The 17,842-nt window shown below is 40.9% G+C and overlaps 2 protein-coding genes across 5 annotated transcripts in view; one reads left to right on the plus strand and one right to left on the minus strand.

The window, feature by feature from the left end:
- Window positions 1-17,842, plus strand: part of IDUA (alpha-L-iduronidase) — a 43,115-nt gene that overhangs the window by 18,084 nt on the left and 7,189 nt on the right. Inside the window, exons 3-10 of the mRNA XM_050328936.1 lie at window positions 10,806-10,888; window positions 11,513-11,620; window positions 12,252-12,347; window positions 12,821-13,023; window positions 13,455-13,634; window positions 15,284-15,500; window positions 16,081-16,296; window positions 16,894-17,015. Coding sequence (XP_050184893.1) covers window positions 10,806-10,888; window positions 11,513-11,620; window positions 12,252-12,347; window positions 12,821-13,023; window positions 13,455-13,634; window positions 15,284-15,500; window positions 16,081-16,296; window positions 16,894-17,015 — 1,225 coding nt within the window. The remainder of the gene's footprint in view (window positions 1-10,805; window positions 10,889-11,512; window positions 11,621-12,251; window positions 12,348-12,820; window positions 13,024-13,454; window positions 13,635-15,283; window positions 15,501-16,080; window positions 16,297-16,893; window positions 17,016-17,842) is intronic.
- SLC26A1 (solute carrier family 26 member 1) overlaps window positions 1-17,842 on the minus strand; it is a 34,937-nt gene that overhangs the window by 12,834 nt on the left and 4,261 nt on the right. For all 4 annotated transcript variants that reach the window (XM_050328933.1, XM_050328934.1, XM_050328932.1 and 1 more), the window contains one exon: window positions 2,373-2,455. The gene's annotated coding sequence lies outside the window, so the exon portion shown is untranslated. The remainder of the gene's footprint in view (window positions 1-2,372; window positions 2,456-17,842) is intronic.

Below are 17,842 nucleotides of genomic sequence, written 5' to 3' on the forward strand. Positions count from 1 at the left end.
TCCTAAAAATCAGACTTCTTGCTTTTGGAAAGACAGCTGTTCAAAGAGAAAGTCTGGTTTTTGTTTTTTTTTTTTTTTTTTAAATAAATCTTTCAAGACAGCTTTTCAAGACAGCTTTTCAAGACAGCTTTTCAAGACCTTGGTCATTGTTTGCAAAGTTAAACACTAAGCTCTGTTTTGTGCCCTGTGGTTTTGCTGGACATTGTTTAGCCATATTAATGTGTTGTAGAGAACACCAAATGGATATACTATTCTCATGTTTATTCCTGTTGCCTTCACTGGCATCTTAGGTTTACTACATGCAATAAGGACAATATTTTGGAAACACTCTTTCATACTTAATCACTAAGAAGATTCCCACTTTTAATCTTTTGAGAAACAAGTAAGCCTCATGCATTACATTTTCTTAAATATAAATAAAAACTAGACAAATGACTGATCTTGAACTCTTAGACCAAAGGTTGAAGGAAAAATAACTGCCATACTATTTTCAGCTGACTGCGTGTTTTACAAACTTTTCCCAGTATCTGCCTTATGAGCAATATTTATGAACAAGAATGTAATGACCAAAAAAACACCACCAGTGTGCAAAATAAGTGAAGAGAGGCAGTTTCACACCTTTGAAAACAGGCAAAGGACAAATAAACCTGAGTTCAGAGGTGTGGGAAGGGAGACAAATCTCTTACCTGGATGGCTTTTTGACAGGAATGTATCAGCTCTGTTTTTGCTCATTGGAATGAATGAAAGTCTTCAGTCAGGCCTTGCTCTATTTGCATAAAGGATAATCATTAGCTAAATACTCCTCAAGGTAAGAATGGGTGGTTATGGAATTTTGATCTTGCTGCTTGGTAGTGTGTTGTCACTTGTATTGCTCTGTAAACTTGTATATATATGTAGCACTAGCTGAGGATTTGAGTTTAAATAATACTTAAGATTATTTATTAACTAACACTGATCCAAAAATTATGCTGAGTTCAGGCTGACACATCTCTGACCTTTGAAGCTATTTGTCGTCTGAGATTTGATCTGGTTTATGCATCCTCATGTGTCATTAGCTTTTGGTTTTACATATTCAAGGTGCATGAAGAGAACTTCAGTCTTGCTTGGGATTTATGCCCTTTGCAGGCTGGAATAAGTACTGTCCTGCTCAGAGCATAGGATGGGACTGCTGGAGGTCAGAGTTCCATTCCTACATGTCAGCACATTCAGATCACAAGATCTGTTGCTTCTGTGTAAACCAAAGACTGTGAAATGTAGGCAAATCACAGGACAAAGACTGACTTCCTGTTCATTCTTCTGAGGTATATAAATGACAAAGTCTCCTCTCAGTTACCTTAGCTTATAAGTTCTAAAAGTACTGCCTTTCTGTGTCAAATGCTCAACTGTGCAACAGTGGTAATTGGCCAAAATAACCAAAAGATGTTACAGTGAAACACCTATCTCTAAGAATAGGAACTATATTAGAAAAGTTATAACCATTGATTGGTAATTTTGAGTTTACAGCTGATTTTCCTTTGTGTGGCTTACTGTCTATCCTTATGAACAGACACACAATCTTAACTGGGTTAAGAACAGCAAAAGGTTAAAAGCAAAATCAAACAGAGGTATTTATGAAAGAAATGTTAGAAAGAGATAAAATGTATTTGACCTTGTTGACAAAATTGAGGATTTTAGATTATTTCAGAAAAATTCATGACATTACTACATACAATTCATATCTAGTAACCTAAGTATGTACTTTAAAAAATAATGCTAAATTAGTCACACAGGGAAGGTTAATCTTAGAACCATAAAATTGTAGTTAAAATTGTTTGTTTATGGGCCACAACCAGTAACATCAAATCTTCAAAAGTGCATAGTCCAAATATAATAACCTTGTTCGTCCTTCCGTGCAAGTGTCTGAAGTTCATAAATTCAGTGAATTCAAAATCTTAAGCCTAGTGCCTGCATTATTTAAAATGCCCTCAAGCCTCAATTTGTCTGTAATGTACCTTGATACCATAGTGACCAGGTGTTTGCTTAAAAAGCATTCATTTGGTCACTATTTAATAGGAAAGATGGGCACACTGAAAGTAATCATCCACTCTTTTCAAATCCCGTATGTGCTCCACCCAGCATTCCTTCTCTAACTGTGGCAAGTGTCCAGTGCAGCTTGAAATGACGTATATATAGGGAAAGTCATGTTTTGTTTTGGCTTTTTTTTTAATTAAAAAATCCTAAGTAGTCTGTGCTGCAGGCAAAACTCTGAGATCTGCAAAGTTCAGTGTACATTTATGTATTCGAGACTGAGTAAATAAAATCTCCTTCACTATGCATCCCTCTGTCTCTGTAGTTTCCCACTACAAACACAGAACCAATGGATTAGCACTTACCGAAGGCACAGAGTAGCTGCAGTAGTTCCACAACAGTTTTTCTCTCAGCACTCAGTAGCACAGTACCTCAGGAGCACAGCTTTCTGGAAGAGCAGATTAGAAGTTGTGTCATGATACAGTTTAGGTCTTTCCAATTGATTATCAGTCCAATGGTGTTTACAGTGAGATAACATAAATAAATAGTAGTACTGGAGAAATCTTTGTCCTGTCGTGGGTAATCACAGGTAAAACATAAACTTTAAATTATCAGATTACAGGAGCTACTGGTAGTCTCTGACTTCTTACTCATCCCTACTGTTTGGCTTTAATAAAACTTGTTGTACTATGTGGACCTCAAAGAGGAGTGGCTTATCTTTCAACAGTTTCATGGATTTTGAATACTTACTTCAGGTAGCTGAAAAATTGCTCCATTGTGTTAGATGAGATTAGAGCAGGCGGTGTATGGAACTGCCCTTACACTCAGTTGTCCATGATTGTTAATTAAGTCCTTTGAAAAAGGATTTGTATTAAAATAAATTGTGAAAGAGGGTTAGCTAATAAATCTTACATTTAGGAAGACTTTACATGCCATCAACTGACACTGAGTGTAAAATGTCTGAGCTTTTCAGCCTCATAAACAAAACTGCTAGTTGTTTCATCCCTGAACAGCCAGAACTGTGGAACCGAAGCCTGCATAATGAAGAGTATGAACATTGCTACTGGTATTTGTAAATCTTAGAGGCAAATTTAGTGTAGCAAGGATAGTCTCTCTTAACAAAGATGTAAACATGAAGGAGTGATTATAACAGAACTGTTGAAATGAAAACAGTAAGTCAAGTATGTACTATGGAGGCTCACTACTGAAGGTGCAGTAGTAATCTGTGTGCTTGAATTAGAATGCTGCTTGTGTACAGAGAACAGTTCAGCTGCTGCTTGGAAAGAGAAGTCCACTGCCTGCTTTCCCAGGCAGTGCCAAAAGGAGTTATGTGCTTGAAGCAAGCTAGTGTTAGTATTTGGTCATAATTTAGCTTCCTTGTGCATCTGAAAGGTCACCCTTCAGTCTTAATTATGGATTTCGTTGTCCTGTCCCTTCTATTCAAAACTTTTGCGTATAGATTATTATTATTTGGAGTTCTGTCATCAAAGACAGCATAAAACCACAATGAATATTTTACTTGTAGCAAAGTTTATGCTGCAGGATCATTTTCATACATCAAATTTCATCAGAAAGGTGTCCTCTAGCAGCCCATCTCACATACCATGACCGAACCTTTATTTCAGTCACTTGCAGAGCCTTTAAATTTATAGTGAAGAAGCAACCAAAAAGCATTTTCTGCTTCTGAATTCGTCTTACCATTATTTATTAGTTCTCTTTGCAAAAGAATGCAAACATCACATTTCAACAAGGGATCACAGGGTCTCACAACACTCTGAATTGTACATGCCTAGCTGATCTGATTGACCATGCTCACATGTCTAGAGAGGCCAGATACTAAATAAAATAGCTTATGCTTTTGCATAAATTGCTTCTATACACTGTTTCCCATTTTACATCTTGACTTGGTTTTAAAGGAGGAGGAGGAGGGTGTGGGGGGAGAAGAGATGCAACAGTCTAACCATATTTTCCGAGGCCAACTCACCTCGGCACAGGAAGCTGTTGGTGCTTTGTCTGCCTCTCTCTTTCTCTCTCTTCCCCCCACACACAGCACGCTCATTGCTGAAAGAAGGACTATGCTCACAAAAGCAGGCTGGGTAAGAAATGGAAAATGACAGGCCGTGATTAGCATCGGCTTGAAAACATCCATTGTTTGCTCGCACTTCTGTGCCTGTGAATTTTAGCCAGATCACAGCAAGGATTTTGTGAGTTGCTTTGCAGGGTGAAGCTCGAATAATGCTGATTTCAAAGAGGAAAGAAGCTTATTAAGATGCTGCATAAATCAAAGTCAATTCTATTTTTGTGTTTTTAAAAAAATAGGAAGATTCGGCTGAATGCGCAGCCTCCTGGCTGGCCTGTGGAAGAGGCAGTGATTTCCAGCAAATAACAGATGATGCATTCTCCATTTTCGAAGCCAGCTCGTTCCTAAGCCACAAAGATTCGCACCCGTCCTTTTTGCGCATGTACCGCGCTGACTGGTTGTGTGGATGGATTAAGTGTGACAAGCTGTGACATCAGCAAGGGCTGGATGCTGCCTGGCCGTGTGGTTTTGCAATGCATCCTCCCATTGCTGCCGGGCTGACTCATTCACGTTGTAGGGTGAGTGAATTACGCATGGTGCGAGCCAGCACAGACCGAAGTCTTCGGCGTTGCACTTCCGTGCAGAAGCTGTGCCATAGTTGTAAAGCAGGCAGGTTTTCAGTCCCCGCTTACATAGATGTTATAGCTGAGGAGCAAGCGCAGAAAAACATTAAAGCTAATAAATGAACACAGAAGTTCTTTAGTTGTGAGTGCAGTAGGTAGTCTTTGGCCTTTGAAAAAGCCTCTGAATTAGGTTTTTGGTCAGCAAAGCGTGTGTAAAAAGCACGGGATGTGTTTTGCCTGGGGACCACCAGGGAGGAAGAGTCAGTCTTCATTGGCCAGCAAAAGATCAAGTGATCGTGGTTATTTTGGGAAAAGGGGGTTTCATGGAGACGAGCTGATTTACTTTACCTGATCATAGGAAGCAAGAGCAAGTGGGGCAAGAACATGGTATAAGCAGCTCGTGTGAATGTGTAGTATATTGTTAGTTTCCTGTCAATTCAAAAGGGAGAAGTGTTGTTTATTAATAACCCAGGAGCTTACTGGTTACTTAGTTATTTATTAATGATCTTGTACTTAAACCTGAAATACCAGATAAGTAGGATTTTTGGTTGACATTGAGGAAACCTGTCGAGAACTACTGAGAATTCAGCCTCTTGAAAGGTGAATGCTAGTAAGGGCTATTCTGCCCTCCATATGCTCTAATGTGTCATTTCCACAGTGCTCACTGTCCCTTAGGATCTGCTTTTAAGGTCCAGAGGTTTTTTAAGTACTCAGCAGAACAAGAAGCTTACGTAGACAATTAGTGGGTTTGGAGCAAACAGGGTATTTGTAACAGCATGGACTTTAAACTGGCTTCATTCATTACTCTTAGTTGCAAAAAAAAACCCAAGGAGGCAGGATCCTTTTGTATTGTAAGAGGTACTCGGAGGGCAACAAGTTGCTGTCTTGGAAAAAATAAACTTGCTGACATTTTCTGTCCAAAGGTTTTGACCTTCATCTTGTAGATGCTTATGTGCTTCTCTGTCCATTCAACAACCTATTCTCCTGGCTGAAAAATGAGATGGGTACTTCTGAAGACAGTTCCCTCTGGAGAACATAGGAGAAGCAAGAATTTGAACTGATGTAGATTATTATTATTGTGGGAACATTTGGGAAGTTTATTACTGTTTGTTTCCAGTGAGCATCTTGGCTTTGGAGCTCCTCTCCAGCTTAGGTGAGCACTTGTGCCTGTTCTGGAGTTTGACATCATAGATTCTGGAAAGGTGGTAAGCAAATCCTTGGGACACTGTATCCAGGGATGCTCCTCATAGTGGTCACTTACTGCAAGAACTGTTTTCACTTCATTTAGTCTTGAGAGGTGGAATTAAGTTATCATGCATATTTACACTCAACAGAGCAACAGTGACTGTGTTACCATTGGCCCACATCCTGGAGTTGAACACCATGGACAAGAGAGTGTATGTTTGCAGGAACCCCCTTACAAGGGCAGACAAAGGTGGTCTAAGCATCTCTGTTGAATGAACAGTGGTATGTAAGAATATCACTATCTCAGATGCCATAGCAGGGTAGTATCTTGGGCTGCACTTCCACTACTCTAAGATTGTAACACAGAAAACCCTCTGTGGAGCAGGGTCTTTTTTAAGCCACTTTTTTAAGTGTCTCCCTCATGGAGTCCACCTTCCAAGTCTGAGGTTTTGCCAATAGCCTGCTGAAAAATTTTACTTACCCTGCAGGTGTCAGTTGCACCTCTCCCCTGCCAACACTTTCTGCCAGTTTTCTGTCTCTAGTTCTTGGCTACATTTGCAACTAAGCGAACAATCTTTCCAAGCAGAAGCTCCCAAAAGAGGATGTAAGCAGTCTTGGTTCCCATGGGAGTGGTGTTAGCCAGCCACTATGGCCTGTCTACCAGAAGAGAGGCTGTTCTCAAACACTGGTGCAAGCAGGCTAGATTATGTTAGCTTTTGATGTGTGTGGTAACTTGTGTTCACCAGAAATTCAAAAAGGAGACACACCAGCTGAGTTAGATTGTCAGGATGAGAAAGGTACTACTCCAGTATACAGATCCTTCCTGGTCATTTCAATCCTGGGCTGTCTTCAACAGAACAGCTCTGTTGGTGGTAACGCTACATGTTACCTTTGAGTTCCTAAACAGGCTGTGATCTACTGACAGGGGTAAACGACAGGCTTCAATCCCAGGAAATTTTCTTCGGTACATTATAACAAAGGTATAATATAAAGTTATCCTGACATGTTATCAGAGATTCAGTACTTGACTGAGGATCACCTAGAATGGAAACACTTCCTGCCTGTGTTTTTCTTGCTCACTTCTCTGTAGATGAGATATTTGGTTCAATGGCTTTGTGTGCACATGTCTTCCAGGGCATGCAGCTGTACCCCTGGACAGGATGAACCTGGGGTGGAAGAGAAGCAGCAGATGCTGGGCACAGGAGGGGAGCTATAGCTGTGGTCTAAGGAGTAATATCCACAGTGTGCTAACTGGAGCAGGTCAGGCTGTCATGGAAGGTGTTGACAGCTACAGCTAGCTTACCCCTGCCCTCCCAAGAAATTAAGTTTGTGAATGGGAGTAGGCTGAAAGTGGCATGCATAAGAAGCACAACATGATTATCTTACAGCAACTATGCCCCTGAAAAGGAACTACTGGAAAAACCTTACTGCAGTAATAGGAGGCAGTGAAAAGCTGTTAACATGGGCCTGTAGCCTTTGATTCAGCAAGGATTGCCCACAAAGCAAGCCTTTCCAAGGAAGAGAGAACAAGATTTTATGACAACCAGTGGTCAGCCCTCTGTACTCATCACTGCTCCTCGTATTCACAGCATCATTGTTGCTTCCAAGAGGCAGCACATACAAATGGGTCTGGAACTGAGACCATGACAAGGACTTGGAAGACACCTCAGCAGCAGACAGAAGTATCTGGAGTTTAGCAGCCCCAGGCCTGGTGCTTGTGAGGGCATTGGTGCCAGGATGACAATAAATGTACTTCAGTGTTCTTGTTTGTAATGACTAATGATGAAGAAGGTCCCTCTGGCAAGTCTCCCAGAAAAATCCCGGATGAGGAACAGTTGAAAGCCAGGCACAGGACAGTGTTTGCTGCTTCACATCCAAAAAACCCAACAGCAAACAATGAACAATCCCAGTCTGACAAGCACTCAAATGAAATTACAAGTACATAACCTTCTCTGTGTTTGCAAATGAAGACAATGGTGTCTAGCAACCATGACATGAGGACAGAGAGGCTGGAAGAGGAGCAGGCAAAAAAAAGACTGTAAAAATCTGTGAGCTTCCAACCAAAGGCCCTATCATTGGTCTGCGATGATGCACCAGCAGGTTACAGGATATGCTGAGATGGAAGGGACCCACAAGGATCATTGAGTCCAACTCTTAGCCCTGCACAGGACATCCCCGACAGTCACACCATTTAAATGACTTTGGCAATGTCAAGTGAATTTATCCTGGGTCAGGGATTTACCTTGTCACATGCCTCTAACAGTTTTGATCTGGTCTTCGGTGTTCTAAAATTTATCTTTAGATCGCTCCCGGTAACAGCCTGACAGTTGAGCCAGTCTGTGCCCCAAGTGGAACAGTCAGCATGGCTTCCAGCCACTGTGTGGCAAGGAAATTCTAGCAATACTGTATATGTTATAAAAAACCTGTCGATCTCACATCAGAAATGTTGTATGGGTAAGGATAAGAGCAAAATCTGAGGAAGTGTCAATCCTATGAGTCAAGTTTTATTGATTTTATTAATGCTGTCTAGTCCATTTGCAAGGCAGAAAATATGCATACAAAATGACAGATCAGCCAAAGGACATAAGAAGTGCCTCCACGCCTACACACAAAAGCTAAGATCTCATGTACCATCACTTCAGTCATGGTTGGCAGTGGCATTCCGATTTAAATGTTTTACTTAATTGATAGAGTAGAAAAAATGCAGATGTGCAGGGATCTTTAGTGTACGTATATCAGATAGAAGGTTTTATTTATCCATATATTTTCACACAGTACTTTGTAGACCTTAGACTGGAGTCAGGAAGACCCTTTTTCCTTTGCCATTATCTAAATGGCGTTATTAAGTTTTTACAGGACCGTGGAGTTAATCATTGTTACGCACACTGACTGTAACTGTGCATGTAAGCAAATATTTCAATAGAACACAGGGTACAACTGGAAATAGTTAATGGATCTGAGGGAGCATAGCTAGCTTTTGCAAGAAAATATTTGTCTTTGAACTTTGGAATAGGACTGTCAAGATTTTTTTTTTAAATATCTGTCTAAGCCAAAAAAAACCTAGTTTCAGATGGTCATTCTGTAGTTCAACAGTGGTTTCTAAAATACTTGTATGGATACTAAAGCAAATATCTTTCTGCTATTTCCTTCTTTTACAGCGGCACCATTTGGGCAGGTACTGTAAGCCCACCAGTGGCTGCATACATAACCATTTCTGTCATGACCATTTCTGTTATACCTTAAAAGAGAAAAGCCTGCTTTAGGTCTTTGGTAAGAGAGTGTGACCTGCTGGGGCTAAGACTGTGTGCTTTGATACAAGATATGTGGAGCTGGTACAGTGGGTATGGCTTATGTTACATTTATTTTTCCTGTCCTGTTTTCCTCTTCTAGATCATGGCCAGAGATTTTTTCCTCTCCATATTGCACAGATACTTTATTTATTAACTATGCAGTTCTGTCAGCCCTTCTTAATTCTCTGGGCATTTGTGGTTGCTGTTACAGTTTCTTTACTGAAACCCTTCCCTGGCAAGAAAGTGCAGAGGAAGAGCCTCAATCAAAGAGGCTTAGAAATGCACGGGAAGGCACAGAAAGAAACAATTTATGAATCTCAGCACAGAGCCCGCACTGATTTAAGAACTCTGTTGATGGCCCCATTTTCATGTCTCATCCTGATCAGTTACAAGAGCTGTAGGTGATTGTCCCTCCCCATTCCATCACACCTAAAGCATTTATTCTGCAGTTCAGTTGTACAGCTTTCCTCCCAAACAGAGACAAGGTGCCTGGGAAGGGGCAGGCAAGACTGCAGGGCAAATGGTCAGGCTGCACTGTACCAGAAAAATTAGGGGTAGTGCTTTGGCATGGCTGGAGAAATCAGCTTTGAGAGGTGTTGCCAAGACCCTGCTCAGTGCTGCTGTGTGACCAGGGCAGGACTTATGTCAAGGGCGCTTACAGAACCTTTTACTCAGGGCATACTGAGCTCAGAATTCGGGCATCAGGCCAAGGCTGTGGCTTGGGCCAAGTGGCAGTAAGTCACACTAACAGAGTATTGTCAACAGAAGTTCACAGTTAATTCCTCTTTGGCACTTCATACTGGCAAAAATTCTCCAGCTCTTTCAGATTTCAGTTCAGAAGTTATGAGAAACAGACCCACATAGTACCTTATATTTGTATTACTGGACACCAGGCAAGAAAAGCCTTTCAGGAATTTAAAGCAAATCTTCAAATGTATCAGAAATAAATTGCAAATTCCAGTTTTCGTCTCCTGGGTAAAAGAATTCCAGTGTTCTCATGCAGATGCATCTCCAGATTTTACTACCTGTGCCTCTGCAAGATTCACTGATACAAAAGGTTTCATCATGGGGCTGCTCCCAAGTCTTTGAATGCATTTATTCAAAGCTGGATAAAATGCAGCCTGAGAATAATTAACAAAATATTTACAATGAAATAAAAATTACAAACATTGTGTGCATAAATTCAACATTCTTTGAAAGATAAAAAGTTATTTTTCAGCTGGACCTAAATCCATAAGAAGTGCCACTAAGAAAGCTATAGTATATTTTGCAAATTAAGAGAACATTAAGAAAGACTGCGTATGGGACAGAAGGTGATCAAGGCCTAGCAGTTGGTAGTGTAGTGAAAACTGAAAAAACAGCTTAGCAAAAAAAAATCTAGGTAAATTTAATTTCAGCAAAGAGAAATCTTAATATTTTGTTAAAAAATCAAAATTCAGCAATCAGGATCATTATATTGCTTCTGTTGCTGCTGCTGGTATAGGAAAAGAGCATGGATTGGTCAAGTAACATGACTTGCTTATGGTGAACACGCTGTAGAGGAAGGAGGTTTGTGTACTATTCCAAGAACCCTGGTTACGTATCAGTTTTGAGAAGGACGCCATCTGACCCATTATCTACTATCAACTGCTATCTTTACTGTAATTTGCAGTTGTAATTTTTATTACCTGTATTCCTCAGAGTGATGAATGGCAGACTTCACTACAATTTTACCGCCTTGGACAACTTTATGGATCTCCTGTGGGAAAACAAGCTGATTCCAGGTAAGGGCAGCTCCCTGCCTTCATAGCTTGGTCTATCTGTATGTCTTTGCCCACATTGTACAAACATTAGAAAATGCTTAGAGAGTTTTTCCAAAGCTGATTTTGATAAATATTCACTATTCACCTACTTGCCTTTACCTCATGTCCATGCAAATGGAAGCAGTGTGAGCAAAGCAATACCACAGCAATTAAAACAATACAAATGGTTTTACCTTACTTCCAAAGGCAGTTTCAGGTGTATGAATTAGGAAGTGAGAGCTCCTGAAGAGGAGAAAACTTTGCACCCATTGACATGTACCTAAAAGGGCCAGAGAATCAGGTGCTCAAGGTATAACCTCCCATGGATTTCTGCAAGCATCCACTGTTTGAAGTTTTCTCTGAGGCCTGCATTTATGTTGGCAATTATTAGTAGTGGTTATTGTAGTTGTTAACAAGTAACAAATGTGAACAACCTCAAATCTAAAAATGTTTCTGGTTGGAACGTGAAAACCGTGAAAAAGAAAGCCCATTTAATGATACTTCTTCATTAACAAGTTTGTTTCAGATGATGTGATAACCCCTTCATTAACCAAAATGAAATAGCATTCACAGAAAAAGGAGACCAATTCCTTACGTCTTTTTTAGGATTTGAATTGATGGGGAATCCAACAAGATATTTTTTAGATTTTGAAGATAAAGAACAGGTAGTAAGATGGAGAAACTTAATTGCAGTTCTGGCCAGCAGATACATAGGTAAGTTAAAAAAAAAAAGCTCATGTATTTATTCTGTTGTAATCCTTTGTAGCTACTTCAGAAAGTTCTCTGTGTGTTGTGTTCAATTTCAAGACCCTGGATTTCAGCACAGAACTGGAAAAAAAAAAGAAGCCAGATCAGATCATGGGATAGTAGCCCCTTTTTTTGCCAATCCATTCAGAATGAATAGTGTGCTGGGTGGTATATTTGGCCTGCCTCTAAAGACTGACTTGTCACTTAGTTATGTTTCTGTGGTTGTAAACCACCAGCTAGCTCTAGGACAGAATAACCTGAATGCTTCTTGCATGCCAACTTCAAATACTTCTGATGAGACAGAAGCCTCAACCTGAATTAAGGGTAGGTGAGTGGCCTAGCCACAAGGCTGGAATTCGCCTCCCTCTCACCTTTCATCCTTACTGAATATTGCTGCATTTCATCAAAAAAGTTAGGTCATTTTGAAACTACCAAATCACATTTCCCTCATTATAAAGAATAATGAGGGAAACTATGTAGTTGAGGTTGTGGGTGCTGAACCTCACCTGCAGCCCTAGTTGATAAGATTGTCTGGATCAATGTCTGGATCATACTGTCTGAATATGCCATTCACTGATACGTGAGGCCTCTCCTGCAGATAAGTATGGATTGGAGCATGTTGCTAAGTGGAATTTTGAAACATGGAATGAACCAGACCACCATGACTTTGACAATGTGTCTATGACAGTGAAAGGTAAGCACGGTTTGGAGCATTTACTGCTGTGGTAAAGTTGGACAGGTATGTGGGGTGAGTGGAGGGCGAGCAGTGAGATAGGAGATATGCTGGCAAAGAAGTAAGGTGGGCAGGAGTGATAAGGAATGTAACAGGTACCCCTGCACTGCTAAGGTCATGTTACTGACTACACTTTATTCCCTGCTTGCACATCAATATGCACACTGGGAGTAAAGGTTGAAGGGTGGAGTGGAGGAAAGCTCTCCATTGACAGCTGCATGGTTTAGGACCCTGTCCATGCAAGACTCTTGGAATAACCTTTTGAATGTAGCTGGGGTTTTTATGTCTTCTCGTATTGTCAGTGCATAGGAAAGGGTAACCCCAGTTTTTAAGGTCTTACCAATAAATCAAATAGAGTTGTAACATCTTTTTGTAGTTTTAGATCCAGTTTCTGTTTTATCATATTCTGATATATGCATCTGCTTGGACCTCAGGGTTTCTCAACTATTACGATGCTTGTTCAGAAGGATTAAGAGCAGCCAGTCCTTTTCTGAAATTTGGAGGGCCTGGGGATTCATTCCACCCCTTACCCAAGTCACCCATATGCTGGAGTCTTCTGTGTCATTGCTACAATGGGACCAACTTCTTCACAGGGGAGACTGGTGTAAGGCTGGACTACATCTCTCTCCATAAGAAGGTTAGTCCAAGATTTCAGTTTAAAGCCAATTTTTCAATCAGTTAAATCAAAGTTATATTTTATTCTGATTTATGAAGTTGATGATGATGAACATGAGCGTCCAGCCCGTAGTAGGAACCATGGCTACCTGTTCATACAAAATTTTCTAGATGTTCAGTTGCAAGACTTCAATCAAAACAAATTTGCCTTTGCCCAGTTCCCAGGGGGAAATAACTCCTCTACTTCTTTTCCATTTTATATTCTAGGAGGACCTCATACAAACAGCATATGCTTTAGTGGTTGAGGTAAAAATACTAATATTGTCTGGTCCACAGCTCCTCTTGAACTGGGGAACATGTTTTCAGAATATGTTTATGTCTGTAGGTTATGTCTGTTCATTTACTACTACTGTTTGCTCACTGTCACTAAACGGATATGAAATATTTTTGCAGGGAGGTGGGAGTTCTCTCAACATCTTGCAACAAGAAGTAGAAGCAGTTCAACAAATTCAGAAGCTGTTTCCAAATTTTTCTTCTGTTGCCATATACAATGATGAAGCAGATCCAATGGTTGGATGGTCCACTCCACAGCTCTGGCGAGCTGATGTGACGTATGCAGCTATGGTTGTAAAGGTAACAGTTCATTGGCGGTGTTGTCACAGTAATGCAGTTGCAAAAGAAGATTTACAGTTAATTTTTAAGCAGCTACTCAAACTATTAGATCCTAAAAAAGGAGAGCTTCATACTGATATGCTTGGGGTTTCCCTATTCAGTTTTGTTTTAGTCTTGTTTTAGTAGCTTGATTTAATTTGTATTAGTTTTCTTCATCTTTCCTTAAAAAAAAAAACACAACAAAAACACAACACAAAACCAAACTGAGAAGCAGTCAGAGAAGTGCTAGAGACCTGAGCTGGAGAATGTGTGAGATACTGTATACAGCCACCCAGTTAGATCCACCTGATAAGACTATACCCACACATGCCATCTCCATGATACAAGACTGCTGCACTGTTCTCACTACTCTAGCTGTCACCTCACATGTGAGACATTATTTTCCAGCTCCCTCATAAGTTTATCTCATCAAGAGACATCAGGTATAATTAAGGAGTCCCCTGAGCTCTCAGCATAAGCCCATTCTTTGGTTTTCGATAATGACTGTACATGTGGGTCTTAATAATTACTGATTGTAATAGTGGTAATGCTCAAAAAAGCAGCAGAAGAAGAGAATTCTCAACATTTCTCCTTCTGCAGTAATTGTACCTTGGCCCCAGAACAAGCTCAGCTCTTCCATAGCAATAATTTCCACTGCAGGCCTGGTGCTCCTTATACAGCACATAGAGTCCAAGTGCTCCTGTGCAAAGCAGTAATTCCCAAACACAGGAGCATGGATGTCACCCAGAAAAAAGGGACATCTTATCAGCAGCTCCTGTGGAGGTAAAGGCTCCCAGTTCCTTTAGGCTGCATACACACTTAGCAGACTTCTGTAAGGCAACAAGTTATTGACTGCATTGCAGAGAGTTTGCAAGAACAACTGTGTTTATAATGACATGGTGATTTGAAGGGAGGAAAAAAGGCACATCCAGCGGAAAGTTAACACTTGGGTGTGTAGAAGCTGAAGCCCTGTGTTGCTTCAGGGACACAATTGTGAGACTGTTCAGTTGTCAGCCTTCTGAAGTTTGATTTGATTCTGGCACTTGGGCACAGTCTGGTAAACGGAGCTTGGGAATTCTGACATTTTGCAGGAAAGCAGCACAGCAGCCAGTGAAACTAACTAACCAGTAAGGTTAATTAGTAAGTAAGAAAAACCAGTAAGAACTAATTCCAAGTTAGCACCAAGTGGGAAAAATGACTCTTTGAGAAACAGAATCCAGAACCAGCTCCCAGCCACTGGTACAGTGTGTACAAAGTAACTCCAGCTTTGGAAGACCATTTAGATTTAATTCAGATGGCAAATCCAGATTCCTAATTAAGTATTCAAGACAGAGGAGCATCATTTGTACTGCAGTACACAAGGAAATGTATTAGTTATTTATGAAGAATACTAGTAATAATTATTTCATAGACTTATTACAGGCAAAACTATGTAGATACTTCAGATTTTACAGTAATTAATGTATCACCCAAAGTATAGTTTCTCCAAGAGTTGTAATGAGCAGTTCTTCAAACTTTTCTAAAAGGCAGTTCTTTTCAGTACTCTTTAAAGACTTAAAAAAAAAATAATACAGGCACTGTGTGTTGGATTTTCTCCGGGGTGAAGGTCCGTTTTCTCTCTGACTTTGCAGGTCATCGTCCAGCACCAGAACCTGCTCATATCTAAAGCCAACAACACCATCAACTACACGCTGCTGAGTAATGACAATGCCTTCTTGAGCTACCACCCCCATTACTTCACACAGCGGACTCTGACAGCACGTTTTCAGATGAACAACACAAAGCCACCTCATGTCCAGATGGTGCGGAAACCGGTGCTGACTGTCATGGGCCTGCTGGCACTGCTAGGTATAGTAACCACTGATTAAAGAGCACATCCCACCTAGAAGCTTCCTGCCTAAGAGAGATTGTTCCAGCTGTCTCACTGTTCACAAGAGCAGGATTTCTCCCACCCATCGTTTACCAGCTGTGTTAAAAATATGAAACTCCATCTCCTCAGAGAAGTTAATAGCTCAGAAAATATTCCTGACAGTCTGTTATCCATTTGGTTTAACTTACTGCTTTGTTTATACCCTCTGTGTGCCAGCCACTCCTTTTCTGTTGACTGGTACTTCCCTCTTGTACCCATCAGAAAGAAATTAAGAGATTAAGAAATCCCCACAGCTGGAAGACTTATTCAGCATACTAAAGGAAGAGCCTATTCCCTGTCACAACCTCTGCAGGTTGCTAGCTGAACTGCTAAGCATAAGAACTGCTGTAGTATGTGCATGCTCTGCTGTTGAAAAATAAACCTGACTGAATCCTGTAACTGGTAAAATAAGGTAGAATTTAGCTCAGCTTACAGATCTGTGTGCTTTGACCCTTCCTATATCTGGAGCTGTACAGGGCTGACTAACAGCGATTCTTAGAGTTGTCACATCTTTTAAAGGAGAAAAGCAGATTTTCACGGAAGTGAAGAGCAGTGGAGTTGAAAGCACTCAGAACAGCACAATTGGTGTGCTGATGTCTGTGCACACACCAAGTGAGATGCAACCCTCAGACAGCTGGCAAGCTACTCTACTGATGTATTCAAGTGAAGATAACAAGACTTCAACCAACATCAGCACCGTCACAGTGAATGTCACCCACTTCCCCAGTCTTGGAGGTAAACAAATATCATGTAGGCAGCTCACATAATTGTTCTTTAGGATATAATATCTGCTTAGTTGCCCTTTGTTGCAAGAGTGAGTTTTATTTGCTAACTTTCTCATCTTCTGGGCACTCCTAGATTTTGTGAGGTGTGATGGTTTTCTTCTAGGAAAGGTTCTTTCCTAATGCCTACACTATGACCCTGCCTTCAGTGGCAGCTGCCAAGTGCTATCTTTTCGGAAAGCTATTAATCCTTGCCCTTGTCTGGATAATGCCAGGCATCGATTTCCTTAATGAGATGAGTCCAGGACAGCCAACATGACCACATGATTACACAACTAATGAAGTTGCCCAAGGAATATGTGCCTCACCTGTGCCAAAAGAGGATTTAAATTCAGGCTGTGGAAGTAATAGCTTGAAATGTAAACTTGGCAAACGTAAACTGTACAGCCTTGTAAGGGTGCTAGCCATGGGACTTCCCAGTGAAAGCCAAGCTCCAATATGCTGAAATCACTTTTAAGAAGGTAGACTTATACTTCTTCTGCTAAATTTATTCTTGTTAATCTTTAAATCCAAGTAAAGACTTTGCTTTCTTTCATTTGTGTTCCTAAAGAGCTGGTGTATGTGACGTATTACCTGGATAACAACCAAACCAATCCCTACCTGAAGTGGAAAAACCTAGGAAGCCCTGACTTTCCTTCTCCAGAACAGTTCCAGCAAATAAGGGATGCTGAGGTATGACTGTATGCGTTTGCCTGAACTGTTGTACAGGTAAAGTGCTTGTGAAAAAGACAAGAAATAAGGCCAGGTTGTCAAAATTTCATTAGCCCACAGTCATTTACCTCTCACATACATACAAAAATGCACTGGCAGTCATGCAGAGAAATGTAGCTGATACACAACTGATACCGTTGTGTTTATGTTATACAAGAGATTAGATGTAGATAACCAACTTCCTTCCTACTGGCCTACCCATAAACTGAAGAGGCACAGTTGCTCCTGGGGACGTTCCACTTTCTCTCTGCTTCAGTGAACTTTGAGACCCTTTCTGTTCTGCCTCCCCAAATGAGTAACATGGCCCTGTGTATACTACAGAAGGGCCAAACTGCTGCATTGGAGGGTTGAAATGAACCCCCTCAATAACAGAAAAGAAACAGTTCCATGAGGTAGAAACTACCCTGTGCAAGTCCAGAAGACTCCAGGGGCTCACGGGGAAGGCTGCAGTTTCCCCTCATCCTCACTAGTGCTGAATGCACTGTAGAGGTAATTAGGGAGTAAGTCCTCTCTGAGAACTCCTCTCCTCCCTAGGGATAAAAGCCACATGGAAATTACGTACTGTGTGCGAGAATATGCTGCTTCAGCCACCTCTCTGGGAGTTTCCCTGTGCATTCGAACACACAGGTTACAGTAAAGGAGGACACCTTCATGCCCTTCAGGACACACGGACAGTGGTTGCCTTCTGGCTTTGGTGTACAGTACTATGTCTTCTCCTCCCTGTCACCATAAATGACTAGCACTAAGGCCTGCTGGATACTGTAGGAGCCATCAGCTCTTCCTTTAAA

The sequence above is a fragment of the Myiozetetes cayanensis genome, unplaced genomic scaffold, assembly GCF_022539395.1.
Source record: "Myiozetetes cayanensis isolate MyiCay16 unplaced genomic scaffold, myiCay2020 scf4, whole genome shotgun sequence".
Classification (NCBI taxonomy): Eukaryota; Metazoa; Chordata; class Aves; order Passeriformes; family Tyrannidae; genus Myiozetetes; species Myiozetetes cayanensis.